This window comes from Apteryx mantelli, chromosome 4, assembly GCF_036417845.1.
Source record: "Apteryx mantelli isolate bAptMan1 chromosome 4, bAptMan1.hap1, whole genome shotgun sequence".
NCBI classification, from domain to species: Eukaryota; Metazoa; Chordata; class Aves; order Apterygiformes; family Apterygidae; genus Apteryx; species Apteryx mantelli.
The window spans coordinates 25,039,585-25,062,345 of NC_089981.1; the positions used below are offsets into that span (position 1 = coordinate 25,039,585).

General features: G+C 41.2%; 2 protein-coding genes across 3 annotated transcripts in view; both read right to left on the bottom strand.

The window, feature by feature from the left end:
- CARS1 (cysteinyl-tRNA synthetase 1) overlaps positions 1 to 9,869 on the bottom strand; it is a 35,186-nt gene extending 25,317 nt beyond the window's left edge. Inside the window, exons 1-3 of one of the 2 annotated variants that reach the window (XM_067296029.1) lie at positions 9,815 to 9,869; positions 4,046 to 4,291; positions 459 to 550 (exon numbers count right to left, since the gene is read on the bottom strand). In XM_067296029.1, coding sequence (XP_067152130.1) covers positions 459 to 550; positions 4,046 to 4,291; positions 9,815 to 9,839 — 363 coding nt within the window. In that variant the 5' untranslated portion in view covers positions 9,840 to 9,869. The remainder of the gene's footprint in view (positions 1 to 458; positions 551 to 4,045; positions 4,292 to 9,814) is intronic. The other variant, XM_067296030.1, reaches the window with a different exon arrangement.
- A 437-nt stretch (positions 9,870 to 10,306) lies between these two features.
- LOC106496997 (tumor necrosis factor receptor superfamily member 6-like) lies at positions 10,307 to 21,270 on the bottom strand. The gene is made up of 10 exons (XM_067295508.1): positions 21,176 to 21,270; positions 19,636 to 19,729; positions 18,665 to 18,796; positions 18,359 to 18,470; positions 17,708 to 17,781; positions 16,850 to 16,945; positions 15,819 to 15,853; positions 12,708 to 13,043; positions 11,940 to 11,988; positions 10,307 to 11,106 (listed from the first exon to the last, which is right to left on the bottom strand). The coding sequence occupies exons 1-10, from the start codon at positions 21,212 to 21,214 to the stop codon at positions 10,811 to 10,813; spliced, it is 1,263 nt and encodes a 420-aa protein (XP_067151609.1). The 5' UTR covers positions 21,215 to 21,270; the 3' UTR covers positions 10,307 to 10,810.
- Positions 21,271 to 22,761: the final 1,491 nt, after the last annotated feature.

The following is a 22,761-nucleotide window of genomic DNA, read 5'->3' on the forward strand; positions in this document are numbered from 1 at the left end:
TTTTCCTCTTTTCTCCAAAGGGCTCCCAAAAAAGACTACATGAAGTTTTACCAGCATTACATTAATATAATTGGCAAGACTTCCTTGCACTGACAAGATCTAAAGAAAGAAATTCTGATTTTATTTTGTTCATGTTACCTATGCTTATGTGTATTTCAGTTGAATTACTGGCTATTTTGGCTGATGATAACTTGCATGTGTGTATTACATAATTTTGTGCAATATACACATACATGCGCACACACACACTTGTATATGTGTATTTACTGTGCATATTGTAATACTTGCCTCTGCAAACGTACTTGAAATATTACCTTTTGCACTTGCTCATTAACATTCCACAAAATACAACCCAGAAACCTGTCTACTCATACAGAAGACACTTAAGAAACAAACATTTACTTGGCTTTTCTATTTGTGTTTCTGTGCAAAACTCCACTTTTCTTTCATTCAGTCACCTTATTGCGTGTCAGGCTGTTATAGAGGCAGAGTCTAGAATGTTTTGTCCCTTCAGGGGGAGACCAGTGAGGCTGCATACGCTTGCCTTTATCTAGGGAAAAAAATAATTTAAAGAGAACTGAAAACACATTTTACAAACAGATTTGCAGTATAAAATTTTCTACTTATCACATCATTAAGTTATTTCAAGAGAAAAAATATTTAATTAGACAAAACAGCTCCCATCCTGGAAATCCAAACTAATTTCGTTAGAGCTTTTTTCAAAGCCACTAAAAGCAAAGTAAACTATTTCAATCTAGTTTACTTTCTACTCTATGTCTTGCCACTCCTATTAACTTGTCATTCAAGTAACAGGAAGCAAGAGGTTATAAAAGAGAGCATGCAATTCAGTATGTGTTAAAAAGAGCAATTCAGTACGCATTAACAAGAGCTTTGAAATTTAATGAATTAATAATAAAAAGTTATGTCAGTCCTGGGCTTTCTGCAATGCCACTGATTTTACCATGACGGCATATTATAGATCTCATACAGAATTTGCAAAAAATCTCCAGAGACCAGACAGTCTCTAGAGCCAATATTGACAGAATGTGTGTACTTAGGGTGAGAGAGAGGGCATACTGAAAGGTTTAGAAAGAACCTCAGCTTTTTATCATACATTCTTGCTGTGTACACAAAGCATTTTTGAACACACTCATGTACCATAAACATGCTCCAGTTCAGCAAAAGACTAAATTTTGCCATTACAGAGTGTGGATGAAACCCAGGGTAACATTAGTTACAACATTCAAAGGAGCTGGAAAGCAGCGTCATTACCATACTTTGGGGAATTTCAACATTCTGAAATCTGCCTTTGACCTAAACAGGAATAAAGAAGCTTTGCTACTTCCTAAAACACTGCAGTTGTATGTTGTTGAACCATAACAGAAATTTTTAAATAAAGTTACATATATACAAACAGTATAACATAAATTTCAAAGCAAAATGAAACAGTGTTGTCAAAACAGAGAGTTTATACTTCATCACAACATTTCAACATTTTCTTTTCAAAATTCTCATTTTGTTTTCAATATTTTTTTTCCAGAATGTCACTGTGGTCAGGAAGAGTTTTATTTCAACAAATCAATGTTTATTGAACAAAAATGTTTTATTTTTTAATCGCAATTTACCAAACAATCTACCAAACAATCATGTTTTAAATACCTTGACAGTTCAAGCCAAAGGACCATACTTCAAAACACTGAAGATTCATTTAATGTGCAACATGCTATATTTCCTATTTGGGTGTGGGTCAGACCCACCTTATCTTCTTACTTTTGGAAAGGTGGCATGTCCCTGCAAAATGCAGCTTTTAGCTCTTCTGCTCTGCTGCGTGCACTGGGTGGGAAAGGGCAGGCTTATTCTTGCTTTTTTTTTTTTATCTTCAATTTTTAAGAAACAATGTAGTTGTTAAACTGATGTTTTTCCAAAGAAAAGTATGACTACATCATCTCTCAGAGTTGCAGTATGCTATGCGCTGGCCTGCTTACAAATGTAATGATGTTAAACTAATTATCACATTAACTTGGAATGAAAGCAAAACAGGAAATTCAGAAATGCAACAAGGTTTCCAGGCTAACATATACAGTACCTTCTTTAAGAATTCTCATGGTATGCATTTTAACTGCAATTAAAATATTATACAAACTGTTTGTTTTGACAACAAAATTGCCTTTGCTGATCCTGTGTTTCAGGATGTTCTTCATTAACTCTGTTTCTCTGATATCGTCATATGAACATTTTGACTGAAAAAAACACAACTAATGTAAATTGTATTTAAAAACAAACAAACAAAAAAACCCTCTTCCTCACCTTCTTTTTTTCAATAACTGCCTAAACCAGAAAAAAAGATATTAACTCCATGCTATGGACCCACAGAAATATGTATTTATTCTAAACATTTTATTGTCCGTATCTGACCATAACACTTCAAGTGCAAGAGTAGTCTATCCATAATGCAGATCATATCAAGGTATGGATTTGTTTACTGTTTGATTTACAAAGATTACACTGGCATGCTTATTTGCGGCTCAACTTTCCCTCAGGGAAGAACGCCTATGTGGGTTAGCATAATAAAACATAAATCTGTAAAGCTTGCTTTACTTACAACCACACTAAACATAAGAAAAACCCAGATACTGCATCCTAAAGTTCTCGGCTCCAGGGTTAGGTGCCACGTTCCGCCTATCACATGAACACCAAGGAGGTCTTTAGTCTGTTCAAATACATTTCTGTTAGCAACAATCTTCCTCTGGCTGAACTGAAGTCCATTTGCCCTAATCCACCTCTGGAGCTCACCAACACACCCAAAACCCCACTGATGTAATAGTATCCAAGTTGTATGAAATGTGGCCAATCGGTATGTCATTTGCGTACTGAACACTGCAGAACACCCGTTCAGGACTTCTGTGACACATGCAGAGAAAGTAAAGATAATGAGACGTGAGCCTTCAGAAAGAGACTTATCATCAAAGATTTAATGGACAGGAAGACAGAAACCTTTTCTTTCATTGCTGCACCCTGAGCCATGAAATTCTGCAGGTGAATTGGAGTTAGTGGCATTAAATCTACAGTCAGAGCCAGCAGTGCAGCTGATATCCCTTCACTACTGAAAGGAAATCAATAACCAGTGCAAACCCATGCAGGCACACACACACACACACACAAAATCTACTTGCAGCAGTCTGATTTTAACTGCTAGTCTGCTAAGAACTGAAAACACATATGATGACAGGTTGTGAGAAGATGGCATTGGAGTAATATTAGTCAACAACCTTCAGCAAAAATGACAGAACAGACATTATGCATTCATTTACGGATATTGCAAGTGCTATACAACAGCTCTGTGCTATTACTATTAATTATTTCATGACTCCCTGAGCAAGGATCTCACTGTAAAGCAATTAAATTAGGCTAGCTCATCGGAAAACACCTCAGGAGAGTGATGCAGGTCCCAAAAATGCCAGCACCCATGCTTACACAATGACCTAGCTTAACCGGTTAGTATTTCCTCAAAACATCAGCAATCCTTAAATCACCAGGGTTAAAAGAACCCCAAACATTCTTTTCAAAATTCACCTCCCGTTAATAACAATCTTCAGAGGCAGTATTCAGTTTACTATGAATTTGTATACCATACAAGAACTATTTAGTTACCCTTGCAAGGGAAAAAATGTGGACTGAGAAAATTCTAACATTTTGTTTTATAAAATATTATATTATTTAAACCAAAAAATACACATTCTTTCACTGTTCAGTGGCTAGCCTTTTAAAGAAGATATAAATAACAAATTCTGTACATTGAGGACTTCTCCAATTAAGGAAATGTGAAAACAGAGCTTTAACATTCAAATAGCTCAGGATCCATCAGTTACAGTGTAACTGCACGCAAGTAGAACTTCATGACCTTGAATACAAGCTGACATGATAAATTTTAAAGTGTGCAAGAATATCTAAAGAATGGAAAGGAACTTTTAGGAGTTCTTAGTAATAAAAAATCAATGCAATGTAGGCTAGATTGTAACCTGCCCACCAATTCCGTATTACTCACTTGTTTGAAGTTTACAAGGCTCATTTTTTTCACTGCTGCCATCATAGATTGCTTCTATGTGTCTGTACCACCGGACAACATGGAAATACTGGTCCACAGGTGGCCCCGAAAACTTTCTGAATACCTCCACATCTGCATGTGAAAATGTGAACCCCTGGATATAACTACGAGTGCTCAGGTACTCGTTCAAAGCCTTCACCCTGGCTTCCTCTTCACTAATGCTCAGAATAAAACTGTAGCTGGAAGCTGTAAAGACAGAGGCACAGGACATTTGGTCAGAATTAAAATAGAAAGGAGATCCCATGACCAAAATATATCCTTGTACTATTTAACACAAGATACTGAATAACTATACATTTTCTATTAATAGGATTATGTTCTTCCTGTGATAAGTTTTTGGGGGGGTAGTCTTTACAAAGAATAATAAGGACACAAGCACATGTCCTTTTTATTAAGAAAAATTTTCTGCTTGAAATTGGAGGAAATTCTCCAAGCACAGCAAGCTTCATCAGTCTCCTCTCTACGCCACCCTGCTGAAACACTGATCCTGCACAGATTTAACCATGTGATTAATTTTATACACTGCAGATAGGCTGTGAATATTTCTACTGAAGTGGAGCATACCCTTAAGTCTTCACAGGACTGGTGCCAATATGCGAGTTCGCAACGTGATGCTCAGTTACTCCTACTTGCTCCAACAGCTCAAAATTCTTGAACTTGCTGCACATTCTCACACTTCTCCTATACCATCTTTTCTCCCCGGACATGTGAATAATATTTATTATGAGTAAGATCTACACAAATCATACAGAAAGGATATTAGATCACGTTCCTCCCTCACATTTTTTTTTTTAATTCCATGATTGATTTGGTATATACGCAAAGTAGATTTAATTATGTCTCACTTTACAAATGCAGGATCATGTTCCTATGCAGAAAGGTGATGGATCGTTCCATGACTACCTAGCAGGGCTGCTCACAGCAATGTCAAGCCCCATACCAGTCAGTGTGTATGAAGCACTGTGGAAATTACAGCATCTATGCTAGAACTGACATTAGTACACCTAACATTGGTATTTTCCTACAGTGATTCAACATTTCTAACTCTGTTCATGTTCAAAGCGTTGTATAAACATTAAGCTAACATTCTGCTTAGGTAGTTGGCCAAGAAGATAATTTAAGATGTAGTCAAGGTCATAGAGTAATAAAGTGAGGGAGGCAGTATTAGAACACGTGTCCCTACTCTCAAAACCCATAAAAGACCAGTCACAAGTGTTGTTTTTTTAAATAGTACAAAGATCTTTTTCTTCATGAGTAGTTCCCAATGCACTGAAGGTGCTCACAGACCAATGCTTTTGGAAAGGGAAGGATAAAAGGGGATGGGGGATGAGTGATGGTTATGGTGCAGAGAGGATATGAGGAACTTCAGAATTAAAAAGTTTTTCCAAATGCATGCAAATATCATCAGTTAAGAAAGATTTTAAGAGCAGTCTATTTCCTATATATGGAAATTAATTATTAAAACATTCTACCAAAATTTAAACAGCTGCTCTTCTGGTGTGTATAAGCTAAGAACATTTCCCTACATTGCTTCTATTAAATATCAAATGAAAAGTACAACAGACTAGTCCGTTACATCAGTCAGTGGCCACAACACTACGTGTACGACCTACTCGCAACACGACAGGACAACATGAACTCAGGATGACATACGGCAGCTAGATCAAGTATGTTTGTGTTTGACTCTTTTGAGCATAAATAAAATGTAGTGGCACATCACTTTAGAGTCTAGCAGAACTAATAAAAAAAGATTGGTGAGAAAAAAAAAAAATTCAAAGGTCACAACAGATACTTAAACTTCACAAACAAACGCGAAGTCAGATTCAGTCCTTCTGAAGGGTTGCCTGTGCAGTTGTCCACTATGAATAAGAAACAACAAGTAAATAATGGACCATAACTAGACATTATGGGCTTGTCTTACATAGTTGTATAGGATTCAGCTTTTGCCCACATAGTTCATTTTACTATAAACATTTCAGATTCCTAAATATTCACTGATGTTTATCATCACAGACAGAATTCCACATGTTTATACACATGAAATAGTTTGAAAGTCATGTTCATTAACTATGGAGACTTAAGACATAAATCTTCCTCTAATGTTAATTTCACATCAACGAATCATATGAGGGAAAAGGGCAAAGAAAAGAAATACAGAATAAACTGTGTAGAAATGAACCTATATCTCAAAGAAAAGATCTTTGAAGATCTATTGCAAGGAAAGCAACACACCATTTGCAAAGTATTATTAGGGTTATTATGACCATTATTCATACATCAGACTACTAATGGGAAACAACTCAGTAAATCTGAAGCAGTAAAGTGTCTTCCAACCACATCTGTAAACCAATCTAAAAGGGAAGTTGTACAAACTTACACATAAAAACAACAAAGATGACAGAACTTGTACATGCTAATTTTGGTGAGGAGACATGGCAAATGCTGCCTGTGAATGTCTGTACCAGTTCAGCCCTGATAAGCAGATCAGCTAAAAAATTACTTCTAACAACTTTGGCATGCACTTTAACATTTGAAATTATAAAGTTTGACATTATGTCTAGTTGTAAGAAAAGCAGACTTAAAAGCGTAATACATCAGAGAAACCAGGTAGCCCAAGGGACCTAAAAGGAATGTCTTATGTTGAGACTGATCACTGATTGAAATTCAGCCCACAGTTCAAGTCCAAGACAACACACAGCTGAAACTGCAGTACAGCATGAACACACCTAAGCTAGCTGTTGACAGGGTTTCTCAGGGAACAGCAGCAGCTGAGCCACAGCAGTCGCAAGCTGCCAGCAGACTACTGTGCAAATATGAGTTTCTCACATTGGTTTCACAGTCTGTACTGAGCTCCAAACTTCCTTTTCTAGATTGATGGCTACTATAAAAAACACAATAGCTAGCTTAAAGCTAGCACAGGTGTATTTGGCACTATATTGCAGTCAGATTCAGAGATAGAAGCAAATTTGCTATGTTTGAAAGGGGGCTCAGTGATCAGTGCAAATTTGAACTCCTCTGAGCATCTTACATCAATACACATAGGACTAATCATTCCCCCTTTTGGCTTTCTTGTGGGTAGCTCCAAACTGAACCAAAGTAACAAAACAAAACTCTTCTCCTGGACCACAGTGCGCTCTCCTGGGAAGAAAGAAGGAATAGGACAACACTGTCTTTTAGAAGTCAATAAATCACAGGGAAACAGCACCATTTCTTCTTAAGCAAGAGAAATCATTCCGAACTCTTTTCATATAAAAGTCTGTTCTAACTTCATTTATATCACTTCATGAGTAGCCAATCTAGGGAAGCCTGTTTTCCTGTGATTTATATCCTGCACGCTCAATTCCTTCCCCTCAGTGTCTCTATTTCCAAGTACAATACCCTTAATTCACCACACACCCCCACTGCAATGTTTCCTCTTCCTTCCCAAGTGCTCAATCCCCCTCTCCCCACACACTTCAATAACCCTCTCCTACATTTCCAACTCACCTTTGCTCAGCCCGCCAACACTGCAGGCGGCAGTCTGCACGGTGCATGGTTTGGAGTTTTTCTCATTACCTACCCTAGCATGCACTGAGCAGGCAGCCGGCTGCTGCCTTTCAACATAGTAGGTAGGGGCTGAATTTTCCCTGCCTTTTCCTCAATCAAGCCACTGAAAAGGTCTCTTGTCTCTCTCTAGTAGCTCCTGATTTTAGAGAACTTGTGAAAGCTTAATATTCTTAAGTGCTCTGCTCCACGGTCAAATTTAATTAATATCAATCAATGGATTCAAAAGCTATTGAGGGAGAAGGGCCAGTGGTCACATACAGGACTGAGTTTCCCAACCCTTGCTGTTCTGGGAAGCCAGGCTAAGAAACAGCCCTTCTCTCTGATCATAATTTTTTTCCTCCCAAGACGATTACAGTTGCTACTACTCAATACTATTAGGAAATGTTTTCTTGACAACAGAAAAGCAGGAACATTACAGAGCTGTTGCATAACACTGAATGTTAACTCATGGGAATGGAATGATCCGTAAGTATCAAATCATATCACTCAATAACAATTTCTTTCAGAAAACAAGCACTGACCGTAAGTATTGGAGAGGTAGCAAAATAAACTCAAAAAACCCCCATAAGAATGAATATTAATAATGTAACAAATGTGACATTTTCCCTGTATTAAAAGTTGTTCCCAAAAAATTCCACTGTAAACATTAATATAGTTCTTGTGCAATAATTATGAGTGTATGATCTCTTTGGGCAATATAATTGTAAGACATTCTTCTTTCCACACATGGAATGTTTTGGTGACTACTAAATGGCACTGTGAACTCGTCTGGAAAACTGTAGCAACGCACAAACTCAAAGGTGTAAGATTGTTTCTACATTTTATTTGCACAGAAAATAGCTTTTTAAGTTTAATTATGATGTGCAACCCACATAATACCAAATTCTATGGAAATCTTTACTTTTATAAACTTGAAACCTACAATGAAAGCACATTCTTCCAAAGATCCAGTAAGCTAGCCTCCAAAAAAGCAGGGAGTTACTTCACTTCAGGGAAAAGTTAGGTTTCTCGAGCTTCCCTGAACCAGCTAACCTTGTCAGTCATACTTATAAGTTAATTTAAATGTTCCTGGATTTCTGCAGAGGTATTCCTTGAAAAAAAAATCTTAGACCATTCTAAATATTTTAAGATTTCATTTGTCTTCCAACTTGGCTTTCACAGATTAAAAACAGCTCATAAAAAAGATATGTGTAACATGCTTCATTATTGATACTGCTTCATATTGTCCATTTATCATTCCTGCTAGCCACTCCAGTAGTTTTTCAAAAAAGCTATCTGTTCAGCTTAGATGAATTGTCCTTTTCCATAAAAATTTCAGAAGAAAGTGAACAAATGCAGCTACCCAAGGTATGCAGAACACAGCGTACAGTCAGAGAGAGAGAGGGAAAAAAAAAAAGGACTTTTCAAGACTCGCACACTGGGATCAAGAACCTTTTAGTAGAACAGGGATGTTTAAGATGGGAGCATCCCACTAAGGAGGAGCTACTCAGTCCCGTTCACTTTAGCCTTGTGAGTTCCACTTTCACTTTTCATGAACTGAAACAAAACGTAACAATTACAGTCTAAGTAAAACACAAACACTGTTTGTCCACTAATAAATTTAACTGACCTGGTACTTGGGGACGGGGGGGCAGAGGGGAGATTATTAACTAAGATGCTGAAAACAAACCTGAAAAAGCCAGCCCATTGATAAGAGTATTTCTGGACTCTGTCACATAGGAATGTCACCTGTGACGAGCAGAAAGGAAAGTAGCTTTCAGACGATAAAGAAAGAGGGACGAACCTGGAAGCCTACAGATCCTTCGCTGGCGTGACAGAAAATTTCCAGCCCCTGACACACCATAGCGGCACTTCACACTCGCACGACTGGTATCGCAAGTTTCCATCTGTCACAGCAGCGCCCAGAACTGCAGGACTGCCCCGGTCCTCCCTCCGTACGGAAGCGCAGCGCGTAACGCGGCATCAGCCCGCGGCCGCGGAAAAGCCTGGAGAAGCCGGAGCCGAGGCCGCGCAGACAGAAGCAGCGACATCACGGCGCCGAGCACCTGCCGCGCCGCGCCGTGACAGCGCCGCCCGCCGCCCCCCTACCCGCGCCCGGCCCGGCCCGGCCCGGCCCGGCCCGGCCCGACCCGGCCGCCGCGGCGCCGCCGGCCCCCGACCTACCCTGCTCGGCGCCGGCCGCTGCCATCCCGCTCCTCCTCCTCCTCCTCCCGCCGCTCGCGAGCTGATGCAACAGCGTGCCCGGAAGCGGCGCCCCGCCCCTCCCGACGCTACTTCCGACCAGCGGGGCGTCGCCACGGCAACGGGGAGGGGCGCCGCCGCTGATTGGCCGCCGCTCCCCCGTCCCCGCCCACCCTGCGTTCCCGCCAAGCGGCGGGGCGGCCGTTGGGCGGCGGCCGTCGGGCGACCGCCCGCTGAGGGGGCGCGTGCGGGTTCCCTTCAGGGGAGCGGCCCCCCGCGGCGGGCTGCGGCCGTCACCTCATCCCGAGCTGTTTGTCCCACGGGTGTCCGGGGAAGGCACCGGAGGGGCGGCCGCACCCTGACAGCTTGCAGGCCGAGGCTGCGACTCCCCAAAACCTATCGCGCGCTGACCCTGCCTCCCGCTGAGGCGTTACCGACCGTACGGCGCAGCCAAGCAATCACTCAAGGCGGCCGTAGCTTCTGCCTCTACTTGGTTTTATTGCTGTCCTTTAAAATAACAGTTCTTAGGATACCGAAGGCTTAGTCTCTTAAGACAAACAAAAGGAGATGGTTTCAAAAATTAAGACAGTTAATCCTCTCAAAACAATAACAGCCTTCCTGCTCTTAAAAAAAATAACACCATCCATGCTTTACTACATAACAGTTAGATAAGGCACAGTCCATGTCCACCTGCGTATGAAGGAAAAGCCAGCCGAAGCACTTCACACGCTGCCATTTGGTACCTGAGTTTAATACAGCACAACTCAAAAGCCCTTAGTGAACAACACAATCGGAGTCCTTGTCACGGCTAACCACTGACCATGTCAAAGCACTTTTGACTCCCTGAGTCACTGAAAGGTAAGAGGATATCCTGAAGTCAACACCATTAGTTTTACTAGTAGCCTGTTGACATCCTCATATACAGAAAGTTCATACACATATATGTACAGAAACATTCATAAAGTCGATTTAAAAATGTTAATCTGTGACTTGTAACTTAGTTATAATGTTATTACTTTTTAAAGAGTTCAATACATTATCATAAGCCTTGGTATCTAGATGTCTTAACTCATCCAGTAACTTAATAATAGACTGTTTCTCTCCCAGTGTGTTTTTCCAGATGAGAAGCATCTGATAATTTTGCTCTCTTATGTCATTAGGGTGGTCATAAATAATTTTATCAATATCATTCTCCTTCAGGTGAGTTCTCATAAGCCACCTCCATTTTTTTGGTGGTACTCCATTTATAAAAGCCCAAAAGCTATCTCTCAGTTCTGAAAGAAAAAAAAAAAAGATCAGGTTAGGTTCTAAAACACAGATTTTTTGATAGCTAAAAATACACGTGCTTGTACTAGTTTTTAGCAAATATATGCATAGACCAAATAGTGACAATGAAGTTAGCACCTAAAAAGGATAACAAATAGGTTTCCTACTCAAAGTCTTCTTACAAAAAAGCTAAAGGGACCAGTCTACATATCTTAATCTTTAAGTAGCCTCTTAAGATAAGATAACATTCAGTAAAGGTGTTTTTGGCGGACATTTCATTGGCCTTCATGTCTTTGTTTACTCTTAACAGGGCTCTTCAATGGTAGGGCTGTTACCACTTCGCTACACTATTAGTATAGGTTTGCCACGCTGAGACTAGTGTGAGCAAAGCCTTTCACCTGACATCCAGACACATCAGCTTGCTGGCTATGGACAGATGTGCAGGGATTCGATGCTGTCTGACACTTGAGTGGACATCCGACAGAAAGACCTGCTGCTCTGACCTACATCACAGTCATTAAGGTAAATTCCACTGCTGGAATAGAGACTTGTTTAAGAACAAACAAAAAAGGTAACTCAGAACTGTACTTATTCTTAAAAGCATGGCTGCATTATAGTCCAGTGCAGAAAAGTCTTGTTTTAAGGAAGAAAAATCCACCACAATGATTACGACTTACTTTCTTAAATGCTGTAACAATCCCATTTCGGTGTATTTTACAATAAACTGAAAGCATTGTAGCTTTAAACAATACTCATTAGCCTCCCTAAACTATTCCTTGAGTAAAGTTAACAGGAGAAAGCAAATTACATTCCAAGTATTGTCCATTTCTGTAATACTTACCCTTTTGAGAGAGATCTTTAACTAGTATTTGATACTTCGGTTCTTTTACCTGTAATATGAAGTTGGAACATTACTCTAGCAGATCAGAACACTTTATTCACTTACAGCAATTATTTCTGAGCCACTTTCACAACACATAGAAAGGAAAGTAGCTTTCAGGCGATAAAGAAAAAGGGACAAACCTTGAAGCCTAAAGATCGTTCACTGGCATGACAGAAAATTTCCAACCCCTTACATACCATACCAGTACTTCACACTTGTATGACTGGTATCCCAAGTTTCCATTTGTTACAGTAGTGCCAAAAATTACAGGACTGCCCTGGTCCTCCTTCCATATGGAAAAGCATCATGTAACCCACTGCTTTCACAATACATAACCCAGTACAGTGAGGAGCAAGGGGGGCAGTTTTCACAGCACAACTGAAAATTAAGTATTTGAATAAGTAAAGAGAACCACATGCTGAGAACAGCTGTGATACTAGCTGGTAAGTGAAGCAAAGTAACACATTTACCGCTATTACAAAAGACTGACTTCTGTATAAATACTGAAAGGGAAGATTGAGAGAGGAGTAGCAGATTAAATGAGGGATTAAAGTTTGCTTTCCCAAGATATCATTTTCCAGACTCTTCTATTAAATCTTTAAAGTAAAGCCTCCTCTCTCCTATCATTCTGCCTGAAAACAGCATCTATAACTCAGGTGATAGTTAAAGCCTTAACTGAGATTACATACCTATCAGGGAACATATGCCGAGAACTTTTCCACTTACCACATGATTTGCTGGCATCATACCACTTGCCACTTTAAACCAGGCATTTGGATGAAAAGTAGGATTCTGCCTTGTTTTTGCTGACAGCGAAGACTCTTTGAGCCTCTTCCAAAACCTTTCTATTTGGCACCTCAAGCTGCTGGGCAGAATGGTGCTTCTCTCAGAAAGCCCATCACTGTTATCCTCTGGTGATTCGTTTCTCACTTCTGAGTTAATGCTGGTACGTGCTTGACCTTCCGGGCTCTCCTCAGACTTCTCATTCTCTGTGCTGGCTGCATTATTTGCAGCTGTCTCCACTTCAGATAAAATGAGACTTTCAGTACTGCCCTCAGATTCCTGTAAAGAATAAGAACACATTCTACTTTTAGAGGATGTTTCATAGGTAGGCTTTAAAGGATGGTCTAGAAGAAGGAAAAGGAATAGTTTAAGTCACTGGACGTAAGAGAAATTATAGGAGATCTGATAACTTGGCAGAGTTACAAATATGCAAAAGTTACAGCCTTTACAGATTTGGACTTCAAATGGCTTTAGTCTAAATGCTCCATCTTGCCGGCTGTTCCGCTCCCAGTAGACTGCAGGGTAAGGCTCACAAGCTACCTCCATAACGAATGAAGAAAAGCTTTTGTAATATCTTCAGTGGTGTGTATTAGTGCTTGTTCCTCTCTAAATATGGAAGAAACGGACCCCTTCTGAGGCAGAAGAGTACGAGATTACACTGCATGCTGCACCTGAGCTGACCTCACAGCCTGCTAATGGGAGCCTTCTCAAAGCTTTTGCTAAGCTGATATAGCACATCAGCTTCATGCAAATCTACTAGCTTCCCCCCCTCCCCAAATTAATTTTTCTGTCAAATTCACAAAATAAATCAGTCCAAAGAATCCAGTGAGCACCCATGCCTATTGGGTAGCTTTAGTGAGGGGGCAAAAAGAAAGAAGCGAGATAGCTACACCATTTTTGGCATTGTCAATGCATCAAACAAGCTTATGCCATGGGGTATAACTTCACTTCAGGCTGATGGTGACCTGTTAAGTACAGCATAAGTACCAACATCTCCACTGTATACTGATGTAGAACTACTTGAAAGTCAGCTAGTGTTGAAACTGGAAAGTTTTAGGTGGTTTTTTTTTTTTTGGAAGGCAGAAAGTGAGAGCCAGTATTGATTTTCTTCCATTGAGACTTGTATTCATTAAGGTGCAATTCCCTCCCATGTAAGCCAGTGTGTTTTCTTTGTTTGTTCAGGGTCAGTGACCTTCATGTGATGCAATTATGTGACTGACAGCATGCATAGGCATGGATGTGAGAGGAACCATCCCACTCATCACCCATGTAGTTGTACATCATTTTCATTGAATCCACTCTCTCTCTTTAAGGGTGGAAACAGGTTAGGTCAAGTTGCTCTTACTTATACAGCATAGTTTGTAAATAGGTAATTTAGTGACTGAATATTTACAGCATGACTAGCTGCTGCTCTATTTTGAAAGGAAATAAAGTCTCTCTATATATTTTCTACAGCAGTGGAAGTTCACTGGTACTTCTTTGGAAAGAACAATACATTGGTGCCCAAAGGCCTGGTCTCAGGACTGAATCAGTGTAACTCTCCTTAGCAAATACTTTTGCTGAATCTGCACACTTGGAGTACTCATGGTATGTTGTTATTGCAGCTCAGGTTTGGGACAATTATTTCAAAGCTAAGTGTCACCATACAGTGATTTGTGATCACATTAGTCTACTGAACTTTTATTCAAAATAAGGAGATGTTATATTTGCCTATTCCTATACTACAACGTTTTGATCAGGTTTTCTGTCATGTTCCTTCATCAGCTTCTACGAATATACGAAGCGCTGCAAATCTGGCCAGGGCGTAGGGGAAGGCACAACCCAACAAAACCCAATGGGTGATTCAGATATCTGAGCCACTTATGGACCTTAAAAAAAAAGAGAAGAGTTTAAGGTGATGTTTTTAACAGATCTTGCAAAATTTTTTTTTCTTTCAGTCTTCAAATATTTGTGAAATAACTAAAATGCACTTTAGTTATTTCAAGTGTCTAACTAGTAGGTTAGACAACAGCTCTGCATAGGGTGAGTAGGACTTGTGTTGGGTGTGAGACAAGGCAGGCAGCAGGGAAAAGAATGTGTTGTGTGCTCAGAGGGGAATTTGGATGCTTTTTTTAGATTCTCATTAAGCCTTTTTTTAAACAGCCTGGTGTTATGTCTTATTGACTATAAGAGTGAGAATGTAGCTCATTTCTACTTTGCTGTACTATTAGGAATTAAACTTCTAAGTAGAGAGGCTAAAAACAAATGTGGCAGTAAGTCACTGACAAGCAAAGCTTCTCATGCTGTGTGTTGAAATCTAGAATTAAAATTAATTCTAGAATTGTTTTTGACTACAGAAGGCAAGGGAGAAACTAGCTTTAAAAGTAGAACATGTGCCAGCAGCCAAGCTTAACTCGGTAAACCCTTTCCAGGGACATGCTCCTGAACTGGCATGCACTGAGCCCAGAACCTCAACCTGTTGTTCTTGAGGAGAATATTGTCTGTCTTATGGGACAGTCTAGGACCAGGAAGTTAAATTGTAAGGTCCCGGTCTGTGGCTTACAACAAGAAACTAGAGGCAGAAGACCCAGTCACTTTTGTCTGCTATATCATAAGAAATAATCTTATGAACAAATAATCTTGTATCCAGAAAGCAAGGAGAGCTACAACATCAGTGTGTGGGAAACTTGTAGCCAGCATTCACTGGGGAAAAAAAGCATGAAGCAGCAAAGAGGACTACTTGGATCAAGACATCATTTGGAGACAGTTTGAAGTAAAAGCTAGCACTTCGCTTAATTTTTCCTACTTTCAAAATATTCTGGCAACAGGCACTGGAATGTTTGCAAGGAAGTGCTGGAAAGGCCAGCTGCAGTGGATACATGCAACTAATGAATACATCAGGCCCTTGTTAGCATCCGGCCCTGTATGAATCACAGCCTGTTGTATCTTGGGAACACACCCTGCCAGAGGTGTGCAACAAGACAAATCAGAGCTGTGTAAGAGGTACAATTAAGCAATATTTTAGTTGCTTGCACAAAGCTTTGTGAGGTTAAACACTTGAACCATTATACTTACCAGACCTTTCTCTGCATCTCTACTTTTTGAAGCAGCTGGAAAATAAGATAAGTGTATCAGTAACTTACAGAAATTGCAGCAAGTTGCCTGGCTGAATTTGTACAAGTTTTACAACATGAATCAGAGTTAATACAACCAATTTAATTTTCTTGAACTGTATCACAACAGTACTATCCTCAGCTTCCACTAATAGCATGCAAACATTGTTCCCTCATACAGAGGACAGATAGATGGTTTTACTTAATAAAATATAGACCTCAAGATGCTGTTCAGCTTTTAAGCCTCTCTCCCCCCTCCCCCCCAAAAAAGAGAGAGAACCCTATGATTCCTAATGCATTCATGGGATATTACAATTTGTGCCTGCTTTTGTATTGCTTTTACTGCAGCACAATCAATAAGCCAAGTTCTGAACAAAGTTTATTGTTCAAGATTTAGAACTATTTTCAATATTATTCTTGTCTAACTAAACTAGTTGCAAAGATACTTTATTATACAGTAATGGAAAGAAAAGGTTCTCCCTCCCCCCCCCCCCCCAAAGAAAATATGTCTATCTTCTACAACTAAATGCAGTGAATTCACACAAGACTTATCAGCTTGGTTAACATTCGTGTTTAAGAGGTTGAAGTGAAGCCAAGGAAGTGATTTTAAAGGAAAAAGGAGAAAAACCCTCCACAGACAAATACATCAAGTGAAATAAATCAATGATCTAACTAGTTGCTGCTTCTTGCCCCATTCCTCTGAACTTGCAGATATTTTTCCTCAGTGTTTTTAGCTTGTGTTTTACCAACAAAATTCAAGTAGGTAGAATTCCTTTAAAGGACCTTAAGCTAATCTTACTTTGAAGCTAAGGCATCTGTTCAGTGAAGTAAGCAATCTCATAGTCAAGCTTTACATATTTCATTTACTGAACATAATTAGTCTCCATCTTATTTCAGTTAAAGAGGTTCCCTATAAAGCAACACAAAAGATGGGGTAGCCTCAGTGCATGCCTTGTCTAGTTTGGAAAGTTTATGGATAGTAAAGACAATTACCTTTATCACTCTTCAGCTTTCTAAATATGAAAAAGAACAGCAGCAAAATGAAAAAGACAGAAGCAGCTACAATAACCCAAATAAAAGATGCATTTCCTGCAAAAGAAAGGAATAAAAATGAATGCTTGAAGCACTGAAGCAGTCCACAAACAGCAATCCACAAGTATTCTGAAGTGCAAGAGTGATAGTCTTAACTCTTGCTCTAGAGAGCGATCTAGATTCTGCTCTAGTGTAACAACCCAGCTTCTGTCCCAGGAAAGTCACTGTGACTGTTAGCCAACCTGAACATGTAAATACTGGTTCACATCACACACCGCTGTCCCAACAGCAGTTAGGGCTTCTATATAGAGCTGCAGTACAACTTCTACACGGCTTTCAGAAGAAAAGCACAGAAAAAGGAAACAAGCATGCAAAAAGATGGAAAAGAGATTCATTTGTTAAATTATCATTAATGCAAATTTCTTCCCCTCTGGTCTGACAGGAGCTACCCACCGGCAGGGTGAGTACTTCTCTTTGTGGGTACTTCTCAGACCAAGATGAAACATGGAAGAAGCCATTTTACTATCTGTAACTTTAAATAGCATCACTTGTTACAACTTTGACAACCCCGGCGATACATGTAACGCTTTTCCCACCAAGGCATTCTTTTGCTTGTGGCAAAGCTTAAGCTAGTAGGATGGTTTGTCGCTACAGCCCCTTTAATAACTTGTCTTCAGCAAATAATTTCCAGATTGAAATAGAGAAGCTCTTTAAATAAGTCACAGCAGTTCAAGCCTCTATTTTACAGGCTGCTTCTTTGTCATTCACTGGAAGGCAGGGGTCAAACAGACCAAGCTGAGAGGTAGTTATGTACCAGACCTTGACCAGGTAAACCACATCCGAGGTCCATCGTAGCATTGCAATTCTGAACAATTTCTTTTCCTTCTGGACACCTGAAGCAGATAAGACACAGTTGTATCTACATTTCCAAAAAAGATATGCAGTTCTGCTCAGGCCTGTTTTCAGGTAGAGCTTAGAAACACAAACAAAACATGCATAAAATGGTATTTTGTTAGAAGTGCATCTTTAAACAACTTAAGATACTACAAGATTAAGCAGCAGCAAAGCAAGTTAAAAATTTACATATGTTAGCCTCTAAGCGGGGGGGGGGGGCAGTAGTTGCATTATTCAAGCATAGTTTCCTTTAACAGGTGGTTCTGCCTCATGAAGTTTTGGGTTGGCTGCTACTGAAAGCTACTGGAAAGCTCATTAAAGTGTGTATGTGGGGAAAGTACAAATCTAAAGACATGACAAACATGTAAGCATACAGCAATAAGCAACAAGCATAACAGTACCAAAATCCATATCTTTCTAGGTCTCAACCTTGTATACTCTAAAACCTAAAAGCATGAATAATGCCATTGGCTTTAGAGAATTATTCACAGGTTAATAATGTATTAGGTACAGCATGGATGGGCCCTAGTTTTCATGTTTACTGAAACAGTTGCTTATATTCATTATTGCACTTACTTTGTACTGCATCTCTGACATATTTCACAGCCCTCAGCAGGGCAGAAGTACCCTTGTTTGCATTGACATTCAGTATCATGCGTCAGAGTGCAGGTCCTCAAAGTTATTTGATCTAAAAATAAAATATAAGTTACCAAAAAATAAAAGTTGCAGCTCTTCATAATTGTGCATAAATTATACCCTGGTCATAAGGGCAGTTTATTTTTTCAGTGTTCTCAACAACTGGAAGTGCAGAAACCAGAGGATCAGGCTTCCCACATTAAACAAGGTGTACAGGAGTTAAGATACCAAAGTTTTGTTCAGTACCGTCTTTGCACTGCTTGCATGGCAAGCATTCTTCCAAGCCATTTGCATGAGCAGTATAGTCTTCTCCTTCAGTGCAAGAGGCGCATCTTCCTCTCACATGTGAAGCATTGCAGTGCTGAGCAACGTAAGTACCTGTGGAAGAGGAAAACCAGCAGCAGCAGCCTCAAGCGATCATTTAACATGTGAAGGAGCCTAACAGGTTGTTACAACAAAGTAATTTTGGTCTAAGTTCATTCAACTCCTCCTCCTCGCAAAGGAATGGTGCTCTGTGTGAATTGATTGGCACAATACCATCAGGAGGCATGTTCTGAGCTTGCAGCTCAGACATGAGCAGTGCTGACCAAAACAGCCAGCCTGGCCTTTGCAGGGATGCACAGAGCTTCCTAGGGACTCGAGAGAACCGAGTTGTGTGTTGCAGCTTGGAGAGCCACCAAGGTGTCCCACATGGAGCCTCCTTGCCTGAGGGGGCAGAATGGGCACAGGGAGGATTGCTTACAAGAGTGTTCAGTTTGAGGTCTCTTTAAATATGACCCATAGCCCTGTGATACTATCCAAGAGCAGGGTGCTTCTTGGCACGAGTCTACGTTAACTCTGCACACATCAAATCAGGCGGGATCAGAGCCAAAATGAAGTTTTCTATGCCAGTACAGAAATATCAGAATTCCCCAGGGCCTGCTCTTCGTGCTCACTAACTGCCATTACAAACCGCCTTTGAACACTTCATCCTCAACAGCCAGCAGAGGTTATGACGCACTGCCAAGGCGCCTCTCCCAGTCATCTGCTGTTGCGCAAGGGACTCTTGCTTCAAAATGGAGCCCAGCCTTAACAGCACCAGAAAGCCAGCACAGCTTCAGACAAGCTTAAGTTTTCACCATATACAATGTAAAAAAGCAATAACGACACAATCATCTCAAAGGAGGGAAAACAAAACGAAACAACTCTTATCAGACTATAACTGTCTGAAGCATTACCTGCTGGACAAGATTTGCAGCAGTAACCTTCATGCCAGTATTCTCCCTCATCACACTCCTCTGCTCTATTTCCAGGGATCATCAACAGTGTAACCTACAGCAAAGACAGACAAGTGTTTTACAAGTGTTTTCCAGTGACTCATCTTCCCCCAACATGATACCATCTCAGAGAGATGTTCCTGCAAAGACTTGAAAACGTTCAGATGTTCATAGGAAGCCACAAAGGAAACCCAAACTAATTTCTGCTAAGTATTCAACACAGAAGTAATTACAATCACAAAGGATGGGTTAGAGCAGCAGGATGCAGTCTAAGAGAAGCAGCAAAATAATTTTAGGAAGCCACTGCCACTGACCCCCAACTCCACTTACTTTAAATCAAATCTCCCCTCCCCCTCCCGTTAATAATTCACCATAAGTGAACTTCAGAGGCATTGCTATTAAGTAAGGTTTCTGCCTTGCATAAGCAAGGCCTGCAAGGTGTTCTCGCTTTTCTTTCTCCCAATCTTTTTAATTCGGAAGGGTCAGTGTTAGTCTTCCTTCAGCAAAATGGAGGAAACGCCCAACAGTCTTCAGAGAACATTTATTGCTGGCTTTAATATCCTAATCAGAAAAAGGCAAGTTGAGTCATGAACAAAAATAACTTATGTAGCCACAGGAGCATTAAGTAGGTTTTTTTTTTTTTTTTTTTTTTTTAAAAAAAAGGAAGCTGTAGAAATCTCCATGCCTCCTAGTAAACTTCCAGGAAAGGAACATGAAGCAGCAATGAGAATCAGATGACCAGCCTGTAATGCACCTGGGGCTGCAGTGCTCCACATAAGGCAAGCACAAAGATCCCAAATGCAGCAGGTTTCAGGCCACAACTACAAATCAATTAGAATTAAAAACACATACATACAAAACACGGTGGAAAAACAAAGGCAGGGACGAGAGGAAGGGAAAAAAGCAGAGCTCCACATCTGCCTAATAAGCGGCTAATCGCTCTCGGCAGGGAATTTCAGAGTTGAAAGCCAGATACACGTATTCTCCCCTCCGCGCTTCCGACGCGATCTCTGCCCGATCTCTTTTCAGGGGACCGAAAGTCTTTTCTTATAATCGCGTGGTTTCCTAAGCCACAGCTTTTGCAATTAGATAATTGGAGTCCTATTAAAGAACTCACTCCCGACCTGTAATTTTAATTTTCACGAGGAAAGAAAAAACAGCGAAAAAGAAACCAAGAAAACCCCAGCACGGTAGCTGCTGCTCCTACGTGAGCCCGCGGAGTCACCGTGCCCCGTTGCAGGACTCGGGGCCGCGTTTCCCTCCCGCACGCCGCGGGGCCGCTCCGCTGGGCTTCCTCGCCCCTTTGAGACTCAGGGCGGGGAGCGCTGGTGACCGGGGACCCCCGAAACCTCAGGGAGCGGGAACAAAGGCGCCGCCGCCGCCGCCTCGCCCCGCGGTCGGAAGCGCGCCGAGCCCCGGTGCCAAACGCCGCCGCCGCCCGCCCGAGGGAGGGAGGGAGACCCCCCTGCCCGGCCCGCCCCGGCCCCGGCCCCGCACTCACCGCGACCAGCGGCAGCAGCAGCGCCGCGCCGGCTCCCATGGCGGCGGCGGCGCCCCGACCCGCTCCGCGCTGGCTGCCGGCATCTCGCCGGGGCGGCGCCGCCGCCGCTTTATCCGCCCCGCCCGCCCCCGGCGCGCCCGCAGCGGCACCTGCGGCCCGGCCCCGGCGCCCCGGCCCCGGCGCCCCGCGCTGCTCCCTGGTTACGACCCGCGGGGGCAAAGGAGGGAAGGCGGATTTTCCCAAAAGCTCGCAGACCTAACCGGGATTTCTTTTCTTTAATCCCTAAAAGTGTTCCCAACTTTTTCAACACCAGCTATTGCTGCTGGATGAGTAACAGCGCTGCTGGCAGTGCTTTTCCTTCAAAAGGTTTCTCACCCCCCACATACACATAGAAACAGTCACATCCAGATGTTGAAATTGCCTTAAAACTTAAGGCACAAGGATGAATGGATTTTTTTTTCTGTCCGGATTATTTTTTAATTGCCTGCGGCAGTAGATGTTGGAAACTCCTCCGCTGCTGACGTGTAATTAGTTTATGTAGGTTAATAGTTTCATTCATCCAACTGCCCCTCTAGTGGTAAGGACATTCCTTTTACTTGACTGCAGGAACAAGTCGCAGTGAAACCCCTGTGGGTGCGTATTGGTTGGTAAAATGGAAGCGATCCAGGGAATTTCAAGTATTCGCACAACACCTACTAACGCCTTCCTGTTCAACACTGCTTCTCTTTGGCTTAGTCTTCTTTTCTTTTCTTTTTTTTTTTAAGTAAATATCTTCTAAAACCTGAAATGTATTTGTACCCAGGAAATATAAATACCCCTACAGAAGAGGAGAGGGTCCTGTCACTAGCTCTAATACAGCGTCCCAAAGGGAAACCTGCATGACGAGGAAGGCTCTGCTGATGGAGGCCAGAGATGTGCTGACTTGCTGAACATTCAAAGGGAGATGACTTAGGCAGGAAATTAGCAGACATGTTTGCACATTAGGAGCAAACATTTTCAAGGTTCCTAAGTGACTTTGCATAGCCAGACGGATATTTTAAATGGCTCTTTCATAGCCAAAGGCGAGAGGGACCCATTGTCACCCAGTTTTACATTGCATGTAGCACAGGTCAGGCTTTCCCAGAAATGAGTGACTAGGATGATGTCCTCCAAAAAGACATCCCATCTCGACTGAATATGTCACAGACGATGAATCCTTTGTTTTCCTGGAACCTTTCTTCTGATAAGGAAATCAGTCTCACTCTTTAGTATTTGTGATTTATTTATCACTCAAACCTCCAGATGCTGGTTCTTACCCTGTCTAATCATGTCAGAGAGTTGTACTTTTCTCTCCATGTGATTGCCTATTCACTATAATCAAATTATCTCCTTAATATTAAGGTTTTCTAAAGACAAGTCTGCAAATTTATGTACAAGACAGTCCTCAAAATCAAGGCAAATACTTTTCTTTCTATTTTGCTGAAGTCACTGCAATTAAAAGATATGGTCAATTCAAGCCAGATGGGTATCAAAATACTAGTGCTGTTCTAAACTACTGTCTCCCTCTGAAGCTCTTGCAAGCCTATTCCTGTCGTTTTCCTTCTGAA